A 16,676-nucleotide genomic window follows, 5' to 3' on the forward strand; every position below is an offset into this window, starting at 1 on the left:
CTACGGAGCTTGCATCTGACTTGGCCAACACGTGATCCCTTTGAATATCCTGTGTACCAAAAGTCGCGTTGTATATCTAACTGCAATTTCGCTGTTCGTTTGATAACCGCCGCGGTGGCTCAGTGGTTCCGACGCTCGGCTGTTGGCGCGAAAGACGCGGGTTCGATCCCGGACGCGGCTGCTCAATTTTGATGGAGGCGAAATTCAAGGGGCCCGTGTACTGTGCGGTGTCAGCGCACGTTAAAGAACCCCAGGCGGTCGAAATTTCCGGAGCTTTTCACTACGGCGTCCCTCATAGCCTGAGTCACTAAATCAACAAATCAAATGATAAGTTTGATATATCGGCCGGGACTGTGCTCCAGGGTCGTCACTAGGGTGAACGGCATCCGGTGCGGTAGTTTAGTTGTGCACCGCCTCCCCCCTTATTTCGAAAATGAAAATTGTTTTTTTTTTAGGAAACGAAATGGCATACTAACTGTCTTACATATATCGCGGTGGACACCCGAACCGCGCTGTAACGGAAGGGATAAAGGAAGGAGTTAAATAAGAAAGGAAAATAGAGGTTCCCTATGTAGTGGAGGGCTCCCGAATAATTTCGACCACCTGAGGATATTTAACCTGCACTGACATGGCACAGCACACGGGCGCCTTTTGCACGTGGCCTCTGTGCCTGTTTTGCTTTGGAAGTCGCTTTGAGCTATTACGCATGAAAGGTATTGGACCGAAGCATCGCATGGAAGACCTATTTACAAAATATAGGCTTATGTAGCCGAATAGCCAACAGGAAGGGGCGCCCAGTACATGTACTGCTATTGTCATCCTCTCTGCTTGCACCTATAGACCGTGACAAGACCCTCCGGTGACAACACATTCCGGGTGCTCAGCTGGAAGCGCGTCGCCTCAGCTAGTGGTGTGTAGGTGGGTGGACACTGTTGGAAAATTGAGCAATTACATACGCCATATCAGTCACCTGAAGGAGCACTCGGGAGTAGCCCATGTAGCGGGAATATAGTTTTTTAGGCCCGGTGAGATAGGCGCCACAGGAGGACAAGATAGCCTGGAAGGACGTGGACTTTCCTATGACGGCAGTCATAAACCAGCTGCTCATTCGTTTGTGACGAGGAGAGACGGGTGCTGGCAAATTGGCACGTGAGCTAGCTCCGCTTGCATGCAGTGACATGTGCATACTGTGTTGTTGATGCGCGAGCAGGCAGTACGGATGTGTCCAGGCCCTAGGACAATGTAGTGTGCATGGGGAACAAAAGATAAAATGGTAAAAGACAGCGGTGTCACAGTGGCAAACGTAACATAAGGTGGAGCAATTTCCCAATCGCTTTTGTCGGCTCAGGCCTTTGCAAATGCAAAGACCCCAGGGGGTCTGCGCCTGGTCCCATGCTGTGTGGCTCATTATGTATCACTGGAGTTCTACTGCCTTGAAGACCCGAACTGTCGTCGTTAGGCCTGGAAAATTTAGAACTTCCCTGGATCCTACAGAAGCCCCACAACTGTGCTTAGAGGCAAACCTCTTTTGCACTTTACTTTTGTGAAAGCCATATAAAGGAGAGTATGCCGGTCAATGTACGGTCGAGCCGTTCAGTCGGTCGATTCGAGGAATGATAGGGTGTGTGGTCAGCTTGTATTAGTTGGTACAAGAGCGGAGGACTGTTTTTGGCAGAAACTAGTGCCCTTAATCAGTAAATAATTGTCACATGAAGTACCGTGCTGAAGGAAGTCCTCTTGCAGAGGAAAACTTTTAGCATTTCTATTAATACATTGAAAAGACTTTTGCGCGAAAATTTCATTGTGTAGTTGTAGTTGGGTTCACAGTTACTGTGATTTCTATAATGTGTACTTTCTTTTCGAGTGACTTTTCTGTAATGACTGCTTTTGAGTGGAAAGGACTATATTTAATTTATGTTCGTCATACTTACTTTTTGTACATTATTGATTATAAATGTCTCTCCTGATGGATTCTGCACAGGGTTTTGTTGAAACAGATTTTATTTTGCTCAAGTGTTGTGCACAAGTTCAAACATCATGTTGAATTGTTTTCAATCTAAGTGGTTTGTATGTGTTTCTTCCTTAGTTTATGATTTGGTTATTCGTAGTGCATCGCTATCGACTTTGTTATGGGGTCAGGGGACGCAGCCAGGTACCGGTTTTGTACGTTTTGTTCCCGGCCCTTAGTTTTCTGTACTGAGAACTAAAATGTTAATAAACTCAACTCTATAGTTAGCGCATGTTATGGCGAATGGGTTGGTATAGCGTACCTGGCTGTAGAATCAGTGACAGTGACCATCGACTTATCACCTAAGCAGGACTTCGGAAAGATACCAGCAGGTTGAAACCAACATGATATTGAGGTTCGAGTGAATGTCAGTAGGCTGAAGCGCACAAGTGGTGACGCAAATCACAGGAGGCAAGATAGCCTCATGCGTTGTGGCACGAACTGGTTCTTAAAAAACAGCTATCCACCTGTTTGTACGTACTCCACACACCAAGACTGCCAGCGGTTGGCAGGTATTTTCTCAAGACGCCTAAGCGAAGCCACTAGGGCAAAAGAAGCAGCAACTCAGACCCATTAGAGTGGATATTGCGGCAATAGTGCTGTCTAGCAAATCGTAAGGAGGAATTGTTTTCTGAGTCAAGGTCTGCAAGTAGCGATTGTCATGAGAGATCACGGCACTGTTCGTGGGTGATATTGAGAAGTTCTGGTATGAGGCAGAGAAACTAAATATGGGCCCCCTCATTGCAATCGGGTGGTACAGGGTAAAGGTCAAGCAGCCTAAGTCGTGGTGGTGTATGTGACGGTGAGCGAATACTCTTGCAAACATAATGCCCGGTGCCAGGTCAGCCCGTATCGCTTTTTTTTCTTCTCTTTAGCGAAGAAAGCCAGAAGGGCACAATTGTTGGTCAGGACTGAGAAATGCCAACCGAACAGAGAACGGTGAAAATTGGCAGCAGCCCAAGCAAGCACCGAACACTCACATTCATTCATGTACAATAAAAAATTCCGCTCGGCAGGTAGCATAGTAATGACGAGTTCATGGTTCAGCCATTGTTTGGCTATGACAGCACCAGCACTTTGTTTGCAGGCGTGGATGAGAACTTGAGTTGTGGGTGATGCATCGAAATGAAAAAAAAATTGATGGCAAGTTGATGGATTGATTTTTTTTATTGCACACCTCAAATTTTCCAAATAGGCACAGTGCATTACCAGTAATAACTCCTACTATGATGGCATAGCATTTGAAGTGCTGTTGCTATGCATAACATTGCAACCTAAATCCCAATGCATCAAAACCATATTTAAGTGGTCTTTATTTGCAAAGATTCTTGTTATTGCTAATGAGTTGCAAGAAAAATTTTTTATGTGGAAGCTTCAAAGCTTCAGTTTTCTGCATGCATAAAAAGCCCCTGCATGCAAATGTCAAAGTTGCCTGTTCTGTTGTTTCATGGAACTTTCTGCCTTGCAAGTGCAGAAATTGCTTTTGTGCTATTTGTGTGACTTTTCCTACATAAACTGGTCACCTGCATTAGGTTCTCAGTATTTTTTACACGGCACTAGGTTATCAGGTGAATGCAATTTTGCTGTGGGCCTTTTTTCATCTTCCCACTGTGCATAGCAAATCTATCCTGCGTGCAAGACTCATTGGGTATATGCTAACTGCTTGTGAATCTAGCCTAGAAGCTCATACACCCAAAACAAGGTGACTCACAAGAACATAGCAGCGTCTCCAGGTATGGTGGTGATATACAGGCACTTTACCTGAATTTATTAATCGACAGAAAACGAACTCACTAGTGCTAACAGTGAGATGCTTTTCTGACTTTCGAATGTTCCGATACCTCTAACTGTCCCTTTTGTTGATCATTTCTCTTTAGCACATGCCATCTTTTTGCACTCTCTGTTGTACCAACTTGCCCAGATACAACGTAAACTAGGTCCAGCTTCTAATGTTTGGAAATGAAGCTAGCTTAATTAGTAGTAGTAGTAATAGTAGCACAGCAATAATAAGTTGTTCTAGTGACAAGTCATTTGTACGTTCTCATGAAATGGATTCAGCGGTTAACCGTACACATCTTTAATTTTGTTTTTTGTCGCACTATGGCACATTGCTCTGTTCATTTTTGCAAGCATGGGAGTGTGTAAACAATCGCTAGGAGGCAGTGGCCCCAATTCCCTGGAGCCATGTTTTTTGACATCTAATATAAAGTCAGCATTTTAGTTTTGTTGTAACTTTAGATGTTGCAAATATAGCAGCATGAAAGCTACTTCTCTGTTAAAAGCGTACTTGAGTGCAGAGCGATAATAAGGGAGTAATTACTCATTGGCGTCCACCCAAGCGCAGCCATACGGCTGCAAAGGAAAGCTACACAGTTTCTCAGAAACTTCGTAGTTAAAAGAAAATTCGTCCTGGTTCATGGTTCGAACTTGGGACCACCGCTTCACCAGAGCAGTCGTTCTACCAACTGAGCTAACCGGGACGGTAAGCTTATGGTAGGGCGAGAGGGAATTGATCAATAACTCGAAGTGGGAACAGTTTTGGTCAAATGTTTAGGGGAATCCCCTAAACATTTCAAGCGATAAGTTCTGACTTTTCCCCAAAATTGCTGCCTTTTTGACATGCTAGATCCATGTTTTTTGCTATCTATGCCTAATATTCACATTTCCATTCCAGTGAGAAATGCAAGTAAGACTTAAAGCAGATGTTTTGAATCTTCCACAGCCTGATTTCAGATTTTGAGACATGGCTTCTGACAGTTGCCTCTTTAAATCTCAAGGCTTTGCACTCTTTTGTATCTTGTTTTTAGTGACTAGCTGGATTATTGTTTTGAATGCATATAAGAGTTTTCCGACTGGATGTAGCCCCTTGAATCAAGTCAGCTCAGTGCAAGTACCTGAATTGCTCTGCAAGCACTGCAATGACCCAGTTCTACTGCTGTCCACATTCACCTTTGGTATCCCTATTCTCATGAAACACTGCAGTAATTACCCTTCTTGGTCTTGCTTCCAGATTTGTACCGTGTGGCCTGAGCTTGTCGCAGTTCCAGTTGTGTAGATGTGGGAAGTCTTAAAGAGATATGTATGGATTGTGGTAAGAGTATGTCTGGGGTATATTTCTTTTCTTTTTTTTTTTCAGGTTGTAAGCAAATCTTCTGAGATTTCCAACAAAGTGCGAAACACCACTCCATAAATCAAATTTCTTCCAGCCAGAACATTGTCACTTTCTTCCTTTTACACTGCAGGCGAAACTGTTTCACTGTGTCTTGGAATTTGCTGTTGTGCATCGGAACATTCATAGATTTGAGCAGAAGTGCTACATGATGCTTGCCAACATGATAGTATTTCTATGGATTTACATTGGATATCCTTATCTTGATTTCACAGCTCCTCTTCTCCTCCAGCTGTTTTATACTTTTCCTTACCAGCAGTAGTGTTCCTGAGGTGCGGTGTTTGCCAAAGATGGTGGTGCATTTGCCCAGAAAAAGTTTTGTAATAATTGTATCATTGTTCTTTACAGGTATTGTAGCTGCACAATGCACCTGGACTCTGCAATACCCCTGCTCGAAGCGTGAAAATTTGACACCAGATTGAATTTTTTTTTTTTTTGCATAGCACTTTACTCTGAGCTAGATGTAACCTTCCTATTAGCCTGTATTGTGCTTGGGATGGCTCACAGGGAATGTGTTCCACAGGCGAGTTGCATCAAGGTGTATATAAACTAGTAGTGAAGCTTGCCTAATAGGTCATAGCACATCCGAAACGCACCTCGAGCCTTACCAGTTTCTCTTGGTAGAAGCAGTTAACCTGACCAATTGAGAGGCTATAAAAAACTGAATTTATGAGTGCAAACATTTTGGGCAAGGATTACAAAATATTTTCCCAAATTCACTGTTCAATGTCATGTTTGCCGTCTTGTAGATTAATTTTTTCCTTTTGTACATTCTATCTCTGCCCTCTCAGTTGCGCCAGACTGCCAATATGTTGTTTAGCCAATATGCCAATATTGCCAATATGTTGTTTAGACTAGGTCTGGCAGTCGCTGTTTGCAAATGAACCTGACCTAAGAGTAATATCAGCAGCAATGATAGCAGTAATAGTAATAATCTCTATTCAGCTGGATGTGCTTGTCGTATCCAATTACCAGTTAAGTAGAGCTGCATGTGACATTGTTTTTCTAGCACACATGATGCATTACTCAATTTTCGCAGGCATTCAAGCTAACATGAGGAAAACAAAGAGAAAAGCTTTGCAGCAAAATATGCCTCAAGGCAACTACTCTGCCTGACAGTTGTTATCTAAAACGGCATGTTTTGGCAATTTTAACTTGTAACGATTGTGGGTACAGTGGGCCACTTCAAGTTTTTTGCTAATGGTACTTCTGTTGCTGTTTTATGTGACTTAGTGGCAACTAGGCTTTGGGCGAGTGTTCCTGTAAGACATGCACATAAATGCACATAGACAAGAGTGAGTTCAAGCTTCATGATTGCGGTTCATAAAATATGCTATGTTATTGCACTTTCATACCATTTGAAATCTTTCCCCACAGCAATGTATAAGATCAAAATGTCCTGAAATGAGCCTGAGTTTATGCCGCGCTGCCTGAAGAAATGATTTGTCTTGTTGCTGTTAAATTTGTATAAATATGACTGTCTGGCCACTTTATTATGATTGTTCTTTTTGAATCAGATTTGCACTCTGAACAACAATGAGAGACGGTGTATGAGTGTTCGCCGCGGTGGCTTAGTGATTATGGTGCTCGGCTGCTGACCTGAAAGACGTGGGTTCGATCCCGGCCGTGGTGGTCGGATTTCGATGGAGGCGAAATTTAAGAGGCCCGTGTACTGTGTGATGTCATTGCATGTTAAAGAACACCAGGTGGTCTAAATTTCCGGAGCCTTTCACTGCAACATCCCTCATAGTCTGAGTTGCTTTGGGACGAACGCCCGTAAACCAAACCAGTGTATGAGTGTCAGGTGTGTAAACAGTTCGACGGTGGTGAGGACCCAAGCTCTTAGACTGCCTGTTTCTAATAATGTAAAAAAATCTAGGATAATTCTGGAAAATTTTATAATAAACTTGGAAAATTACTCATATTTGAGTCGCATCCCAATATAAAAAGCAATTTTACCATAGCAGTTGCAGAGTCTTGCCAGCTTAAAGGTGCAGTGAAGAGGAATCTGAACTCGTCTTTTTGCAGTGGGAACTCAATCTACACGTTCCGAGCATTTTTAGAAACTTCGATTTATTGCCCTGTATGGCCGATTTCCCTAATTAAATCGGATTAACGTCTGGCTCCCGCCTTTATTTTTTGAATTTGCCCCGTGCGATGAGCGGAGTCGACCAATGGTTGGAATCCCTTTCAGCCAGCTCCATGGAGGCTTTGCTTTCCCTTTATTTTGTTTTTTAGGTTTCCGTGAATAAATAGTTTCATTCGCAGATATTATCGCCGCAAAATAAGTGCAAAGAAATAAAAATACGCATGGACTATTTGCTTCTACAGATTACTACGTATTACTCCGCTGATGGCAGAGCGGCAAGCCGCCACGGGACTGGGTGAAAGGCACTCCACGCATTGGTCGACTCCGCCCACCAAATGGGGAGAATTAAAAAAATAAAGGCGAGAGCCGGACGTTAGTTCGATTTAATTAGGGAAATAGGCCACACAGGGCAATAAATCGAAGTTTCTAAGAATGTTCAGAATGTGTAGATTGGGTTCCTGCGGCAAACAGACGAGTTCAGATTCCTCTTCAGTGCACCTTTAAGCATCCATATCGCATGCGCTATGTGCGGGGTTCGATCTAGTGCTGCTGGATACCCACCAGTGATGCGATAGGTACAAGCTTTCCACTGACCTGGTGCTATCTGGGTGGCCTGGGCGATCAGGTCATGCGTGTCGTCCTGTGCTAGACAGGACGGAATCCCACTTTGACGGGGAAGAGGTAGGGTATGGGGGGTACTGAGGGAGGACTGGGGAATGCATAGAGGGTTGGATGTGCTCCTCAAAAACATTGATTTGCAGTGTAGCATGCATGTGGGTAAAGCAAATTGGTGGCATGACCAGCACTGTCTGTATTTATGTGTGTCCATGCTCGCTTCACGGCAACATTATCGTGACTAAAAAGAAGAAAAAATATTTGAAGTAGTAAAGGCAAATCTCAATGCACACCCATCAGGTTTCTGACTCAACTGGGCGCAGGTGGCTTAAAATGCCAATTACTTTGGTAAGGATTCACATTGTTATTTCGTTACTATGCTTACCTTAAATTTATACCTTGCGCATCAGCCAAAGCTATCTCAGCTTAAGGTGCGAGGTTACACTAAAAAAACTTTGTTTTTTTAATATAGCCACAGAACTATGATAACCTTTCTTTTTCTGATTAAGCATATATTATTCAACTTATCCAACTATCTAAAGTACAAAAATTGGTTCAATTCAATATTTTGCAGTTAATTTTTCTCAAAAATATGTTAAAACAGCTAGTCGCGCTAGAAGTGATAACTACTGGAAAGCTGAACTGAGGAAAGTTTTGGCATTTGTGGGTTGCAAGCTCCCGTGATTTACGTGCAGCATTACAAAAATCTAAGGTCGTCTTCATCGCACTGTCCCTTGGAGATTTCTTGCCGTGAGAGTCCGCTGGCATTGTTAACATAAAGCTCTGTGCATTATAATGCTCTTGTAACATAATGCTCTTTGCGTAATGTAGCATGCTATAGCGGAAGCCCGTAGGCAAGAGATGACCTAAGGAACAGTAGGATGAGGACTTTTTGTAATAGACTTTGTAGATATTACAACTGCCGTATGTAAGACAAATTATTGGTCTGTGCATAGTCATTCTTTTTATGTAGATGTCTAGACTATGTAGACTGGGCATACTTACAGTGTGCACAAATATCTGGTAAATGTCGAGCTGGATGTCTGCACTACGTGCTATACCTCGGACTGGACACTAGTTTTGTGGTGTAGGTACGTAGATTTTTGGTAAACTACTAAAATGGATGTCTAGTGGAGGTGTCTGATGTCCAGCGTAAATATCTCGTTGATGTCCATGTGACGTTTGATGGTTTACGGGGTTGTAAAATGGGCCTTTGACCCGACCTTGGATAGATGAAGATACTTTGTGCTATGGCACTCTTTGGCCATGGCATAGTCCTTCAATGTTTTTCTGGTCACGAAACTCCGGCCAAAGTTTCATATAGGGACACCGCGTGCCACTAGTGGCACGGCTGTCGGCGAGGGGTCACAAGTCGCTGCACGAGCCTGCTCGCAGCGGCTGATTTGCGGCCAACAGGCTCATATTCGCTTGGTAGTTGTGCTTTCTGGAGATCGGTATTTGGGCTTGGGATGGACGCTACTTTACTGGTTATAACCTGTAAGCTTGGTTGCAACATCGAGACACTAAAAACCCTGTGATATCGATGACGGCCACTAGTAAACCTTGTTAGCGGCTGTTTTCTGGCAAACAATTAACGCGCTTGCTTGCTCTCGTTGCTTTTTACAAAAGAGCGATTTTTGTACATTGGTCCAGCCTTTGCATTGATTTTTACCGCAACTTGCCTACAACGCCATTCTGGAAGATCTAGCTTAGCGATCAGTAACATATGTATATGTGTCTGGGTTGCACCTGTCTTGGCCGAGTCCTCTCTTTCATCTAAGTGCACAAGGCTGCTTAGGGCTGGCGTTTACCTTGTGACAAATACTGCAACCTCAGTAATGCTGAGAACAAGACGTTATGGCGGCATTTTAAGAACGGGAGTGCGCGCTACAAAAGTGATCACATGACGAATGCGCGGTAGTTTGATGGTGTTATCCCAAATTTTTTTTTTTTTTGCTGACATTTTCGGAGGTGGCATAGCCAGCTGCATGAAGACTATTCCTACATAAGCCATTTATTTGCACTTTGTTACGCTGTGACTACGGAGGCGCTGACAAGTGCAAGGAAATTGTGAATTTTTTTTTCATTGCTCGTGTGCCGGCTTCGCGCTACCAAAATAAGAGACAAGTTCTGAGTGGCCACACAGTAAACCAAAATTAAGCATTGACAGAAATCACGGAGAAACATGTACAAAAAATACAAAGCGCTAGGGGCTAAATGTGGTTAAACCGAGCAGATGTGCGAACGCATGTGTTTAGCCTTTTTGGCTCATGGTTTTGCTTTGCTTGGTGATAGGCACGTCTGGCACCAATAATTGACTGAAGTTATGCTACGATCGAGTTTAAGCTGGTCTGATGTGTTCGTTCCGAAGGTGGAAGTTGAAGACGACGGCGTACAATGCGCGCAGCGCAAGAGTGTGTTGCAGTTTAGTTTTTTCCTGTTTGGGTCTGCATGAAACAATGGCCAATCTCCCACCGTGGGTATGTGCCATTGTTTTTAAAGCAACAACAACAGCACGAGGCGTGATGGGCTGCTGCGATAGCACAGTGCTCTCGTGGATCCCATTTTAAATTTGAAGAGTGTTGAATTTTCATTGTTTGCATCCTGTATGTATACTGGCTATTGAGAGAAATTGTTTTGCAAATCAAAGTTAATTGTTGGGTTTTATGGGGTTTAGCATCCCGAGTGGACTCGGGCTATGAAGGATGCCGTAGTGGAGGGCTGGGGATAATGTCGACCACCTGAGCTTCTTTAACGTGCTCTGACATCGCACAGTGCATGAGCCTGTAGCATTTCATCTCTATCGAAATGTGACCATTGAGTGTGAAATTGAACCAGCATGTTTCAGGTTGGCAGTCGAGCGTCATAACCACTGAGCCAGAGCGGCAGCTTTGAATAGAGATGGAACAGTTTGGCTGATGATAATTTTTCTTTTTCCTTTCTTTTTTCAGGTCGTAAGCCCATCTTCTGGTATCTTCAATGAAGTGCTAATCCCTATTCCATCAAATTGACTACTTTTGTACAGATTATTTTGCTTTTATTTTTACTGTAGTGCAACTTGTTAAATTGTGTCTTAGCACTTGCTGTGATGAGCATTGTCACATTCCCAATTTGCTGTAATTGTGGCTGACCAGTTTTGTACTTCAAGTTTGATGTCATGCTTTGTCAACTCTCCAATATTTATAAATTTTGCCCCACATATTTAACTTTACTTTCACCAGAGCAAATGCTCCCCTCCCATCTCACACCTTCCCTACAGTTAGGATTGCAACTTTGTGTCAAGGTATTCTTGAGATCCACGATGTACTTTTTGCACATTTTCACGAAGATAGTTGCACATGCTCAGAGCACCTTTTGTGATGACCAAACTGATATTGCTAATGGATGCAATAGTTGGTAGAAAGATTGTAGAACTCTGACAATCAAGTGGATAGCGTCGGTGCATTGTCAGGTGTCTTGGCGCTGCAGCGTTGAAACCACGCTTGTCATGTGCATGTCATGCTATTACGGTGATTGTTTGAGAGTCTGCACTTTTGTGGTCTTATTTCTTTGATGTGGTTTGAGCAGTGACACCTTGCATATATCCAATTTTTGGATTTAAAACATTAAAATGAAGAAAAAAGCAGAGCAAAGGGCACACCTTGAGTTGTCCATTTTTTTTCTGTTCTATGTATTTCCAGGACTGTGGTGTTGCATTCTAAATAGTTCGCACGACAAATATAGTTAACCAGCTGTCTCCAGAATCTGGCTTATGAACACTGAGGGGTGTGATTGCGTCGGGAAGCCCCGTAATATATGCCGCTGTTCAGACATCGTTCTATGCCGTGATTTGCCGTTGAAACTCGTGGAATAAAATTTCCTTGCACAGACGTGAAGTGAGATATATTGTGCCTTGAACTGTAAGCAGTGGAATCCATTTATTGTTTTTTCATTTTAAATGTCCCTTTATGCTGCCACTGCATTTTATTAAGTTATGTTGAGCTTATAAATTATTTAGAGGCAGCCTTCTGCTCTTGGTGTTGCGTGTAAACAAGCACGATTATTTGAACTGCTTTAAACTTTCTGGTAAATTTTAATTTGTCTGATGTTGTCTATTAGTTTTATCTTCATTTCTCTGCCTTGTTTTTGCTGTTGCAAACAGATTATATGGGCCCCAAAGATTTTTTTTAAAGTGATGTAAGCGGTGTGCGGTCTAATATTTTCGCCGTAAAGTTGATCTCCAACAAATGTAATGGCTGAGAAATCAGAATGGCCCTCTTGCTGCACTGAGTGTCATCTGGGGGATGTTTTTCTTATTTTTTACCTTCTTTTTTGTGAGCTCAAGTTGGTGAGAAGACAAAGATGGGACTGACGGGGCTAAAGTCATACAGAGGCTCAGAATATTTGTAGCTCATTACATATGCAGCTGAAGTGGCATGCTGTTAATGACCTTCTATATGCTTGATGTCATCTACGTGCCAGCTAGGAAGGAAGGAATGTTTGGTGTCAGGTCTAAGCTTTATTTAACTTTGACGTGCTGACTTTGGCACCCAATGTGTCAACAACATAAGAGGGACTGATTAGAGGCACCTTCATACTTTATTTACCCTTCTTGAAGGTGGCATCAGTGTAGGACTATGGAGTGAGGCATATCCGTCGCATTCTGGTAAACTTTTTTTTTTCTTTGTGCAGGCTCAGTCACTGATGGCAAATCCAGCTCAGTAACACAAGAAAAATCGCGAGGAAGGCGACGGTTCCTGTGCCATGATTGTGGTTATGCTACAACTGACGTCACAAACTTCAAGCGCCACCAGAGGAGACACACTGGGGAGCGGCCCTTTGAATGCAGACATTGCGGCAAGAGCTTCGCAGTGAAGAGGACCCTGGTAGCCCACATTTACACCCACACGGGTGAGAAGCCACACAAATGCACGCATTGCAGCAAACGATTCACGCAGAAGGCCACCCTGATTGTGCACCTCCGTACTCACACAGGCGAGAAACCGTTCACTTGCAGTTACTGTCCCCAGGGCTTCACACAGCAGAGCCACCTAGTAGACCACCTTCGCACCCACACAGGAGAGAGACCATACAAGTGCACCCATTGCAGCAAGAGTTTCAAAGTGAAGTGTGCACTGGTAGGCCACCTTCGCATCCACACAGGCGAGAAGCCGCACCAATGTCAGCTGTGTCCCATGGTCTTTGCAAGGAGGTCGAACCTAAAGAGGCACGTACAAAAACAACACTAGAATTGAAAACTGCTTCGTCCTCACTTTTCCTCTCGGACGTTAGCGTGTAGGTAGCAAGTATCATGAACAGCATAACCATGCAAAAGTGTCCACTGTTCTATAAAGCCGTAGCGTGTTATTTTGCAAGCTTTCACTGGGGACCTAAAGTGAAATTAAGGTTGTCCATCAACGTGCTTTCTAACAAAGATTGTGCCGTGTTGCGATCTGCCATTTTCGCAAGGAACATGTTTGATTTCGGGTTGAACGATTGCAAACACTCCTGGTTCTCTGCTCATAAAAATTGGAACGTCATGAGGAAAGTGCTCTAGTCACAGATAAGTGGGGTTGTGTAGTAAAACTTCATTTTACTTTCTATAGGGGTGCTGTATGCTACCCAGCTCATGTGTGGTTCCTGCATCAAAGCATTTTCTAGGCTGCCTAAGAAAGCCAGAACAGAATATTGTATGCACTTTGAATATTCATTTGTGTTAAATTTGCACATGAGACATCATAATAATTCCTTTTTCATCCAAGATTGGTCTTGCTATTAGAGCATTGGGACTTTAAAATTTGTGTTGGGTTGGTGCAAACATGAAGTGAATTTTTGTCTTGAGATGATGCATTATCTTGATGCAAAGTTTTATGCTACTGTGAAAGAAAGGCACTGTTTCATTGAGTTCCTTTTTTAAGTATTTTGCCTGTTACATGCTTTGCAGCATATGAGAAGAATTTTGTTTGTCATTTATGCTGTGTGTTCTTTCCGGGTTGAAATAAAGCTGCAGTTTTGCTGGCATGGTTTCACACTATGGAGAAAGTAGCTGTTATTGCGGGGCTATATCATCTTACGCTGCCTCCTAAGACCAGAACCAACAGTTCTATTAGTGGTCGTAGCAGTAGTAGTAGCTTAAGTAATTAACAGTATTTGTGAGTGCTCAGAAAGCGCATGTAAAATGCATTGACTAATTAAGCACAGTAGCTCGTGCATTAAAGCGAGGGTCAAAAGTTTTAAGTAAGCACTGCGTGACGACATCTATATTTTTAATCGGGACGCAGATAAAGTTAAGAGCATGTAAAACATTTTTTTTAGCTTTAGATGTATACTTGGGCACTGTGAAGCACTAAAGAATTTTGTACAAATTGCATTAGCCTGCCACTGAATGAGTCTTTCCTTATGACCATAAGCATGGGGACACCTAGCAACAATGTGCTCAAACTTGTTTGGAACCATGGTATGGTCTTCCTTTTAACTATGCTCTCATCATATTTTGCATTTCTTCCCTACAGCCGTATGATGATGCTGCATTAAGTACTAGGAGGTGCCTGTCTGCACTGCTGGTGCTGCCACCTCTTGAGCACGAATGTAACCCATTCTGCAATTCTTCAATTTTCTGCACACATAAAAATCCCCTGCATGCAAATGTCAGAGTTGCCTATTCTGTTTCATGAACCTTTTTGCCTGTGCAAGTGCAGAAATTGCTTTTGTGCTATTTGTGTGACTTTTCTTACTTTGCTACCATAAACCGTTTATTGGCCACCTGCATTAGGTTCTCCGTCTTTTTTGCAGGGCACTAGGTTCTCAACTTGATGCTACTTTGCTGTGGGCCTTTTTTAATCTTCTCACTGTGCATAGAAAATCCATCCTGCATGTGAAACTCTTCGGGTATATGCTAAATGCTTGTCAACCTAGCCTAGGAACTCACATAACCAAAACAAGGTGGCTCACTGAAACATACCAGCATCTCTCAGAATGGTGGTGATGTACAGGCATTTTATAATAAGGGAGTAATTACTCATTTGCATCCACCCAGGCACAGCCATAGGGCTACAAATTCAATTCGCTCTCACCCTACCATAACCTTGCCGTCCCGGTTAGCTCAGTTGGTAGAGCGACTGCTCCGGTGAAGCAGTGGTCCCGGGTTCGAACCCCGGACCAGCACGAATTTTTCTTTAACTACGTAGTTTCTGAGGAAGCTGTATAGCTTTCCTTTGTAGCCGTATGGCTGCGCTTGGGTGGATGCCAATGAGTAATTGCTCCCTTATTACAAATTTACTCCACCTTGGAGGATTCCCCTAAACATTTGACCAACAGGCATTTTATCTGACTTTATTAAGTGACGGGAAACGGGCTCATTAGTGCTAACAGTGAGATGCTTTTCTGACTTTGGAATGTTCCAACATCTCAAATTATCCCTTTTGTTAATCATTTCTCTTCAGCACATGCCATCTTTCTGCACTCTGTGCTGTACCAGCTTGCCCAGATACAAAGTAGACTAGGTCCAGCTTCCAGTATTTGGAAATGAAGCTAGCTTCATTAGTAGTAGTAGTGATAGAAGCACAGCAATAATAAGTGGTTCTAGTGACAAGTCGTTTGTACGGTCTCATGAAATGGATTGAGCAGTTAACCGTACACATCTTTAATTTTGTTTTTTGTCGCACTATGGAACATTGCTCTGTTCATTTTTGCAAGCATGGGAGTGTGTAAACAATCGCAAGGAGGCAATGGCCCCAATTTCCTGAAGCCATGTTTCTGGGCATCTAAGATTAACTCAGAATTTTAGTTTTGTTATAAGTTTAGATGTTGCAAATATAGCAGCATGAAAACTACTTCTCTGTTAAAAGCATACTTGAGTGCAAAGCGATAAGTTCTGACTCTTCCCCAAAATTTGCTGCCTTTTTTGACATTCTAGATTCATGTTTTTTGCTGTCTATGGCTAATATTCACATTTCCACTCTTCAGTGAGAAATGCAAGAAAGACTTAAAGCAGATGTTTTGAATCTCCCACATGCTTGATTTATTTTCACACATCTTCTGACAGTGGACGCCTCTTTAAATCTGAAGAGTGTTGGCTTTGCACTCTTTTATATCTTGTTTGTAGCAACTAGCTGAATTGTTGTTTTGAATGTATATAAGAGCTTTCCGACTGGATGTAGCCCCTTGAATCCAGTCAGCTGAGTGCAAGTACCTGAATTCTTCAGCAAGCACTGGAATGACCCAGTGCTACTGCTGTCCACATTCACCTTTGGTATCCCTAGTCTCATGAAACACTGCAGTCATTACCCTTCTTGGTCTTGCTTCCAGATTTGCACCGTGCGTCCTCAGCTTGTTGCAGTTCCAGTTGTGTTGATGTGGGAAGTCTTAAAGAGAAATGCATTAATTGTGGTTAGAACATGTCTGGGGTATATTTTCTTTTCTTTTTTTTTCAGGTTGTAAGCGGATCTTCTGAGATTTCCGACAAAGTGCGAAACACCACTCCAAAAATCAAATTACTTCGGGCCAAGACATTGTTACTTCCTTCCTTTTACACTGCAAGCAAAACTGTTTCACTGTGTCTTGGCAGTTGCTGTTGTGCGTTGGCACATTCACAAATTTGAGCAGGAGTGCTACATGATGCTTAGCAGCTTGCTAGTATTCCTATGGATTTACCTTGGATATCCTTATATTGATTTCATAGCTCCTGTTCTCCTCTAGCTGTTTCATACTTTTCCTTACCAGCGGTAGTGTTCCCAGGGTGCAGTGATTGCCAAGATGGTGGTTGCATTTGCCTAGAAAAAGTTTTGTAATAATTGTATCAGTGTTTTTTACAGGTA

The 16,676-nt window shown here is 42.8% G+C and overlaps 1 protein-coding gene across 1 annotated transcript in view; it reads left to right on the top strand.

Moving 5' to 3' along the window:
• Positions 1–14,014, top strand: part of LOC149336686 (uncharacterized) — a gene marked incomplete at its 5' end in the record, with an annotated part of 36,109 nt that extends 22,095 nt beyond the window's left edge. The window contains one exon of the mRNA XM_089554208.1: positions 12,537–14,014. Within this exon, the coding sequence (XP_089410334.1) occupies positions 12,537–13,109 (573 nt within the window). The remainder of the gene's footprint in view (positions 1–12,536) is intronic.
• Between the last annotated feature and the right edge of the window lie 2,662 nt (positions 14,015–16,676).

The sequence above is a fragment of the Amblyomma mixtum genome, chromosome 7, assembly GCF_055824585.1.
Source record: "Amblyomma mixtum isolate Tamu chromosome 7, ASM5582458v1, whole genome shotgun sequence".
NCBI classification, from domain to species: domain Eukaryota; kingdom Metazoa; phylum Arthropoda; class Arachnida; order Ixodida; family Ixodidae; genus Amblyomma; species Amblyomma mixtum.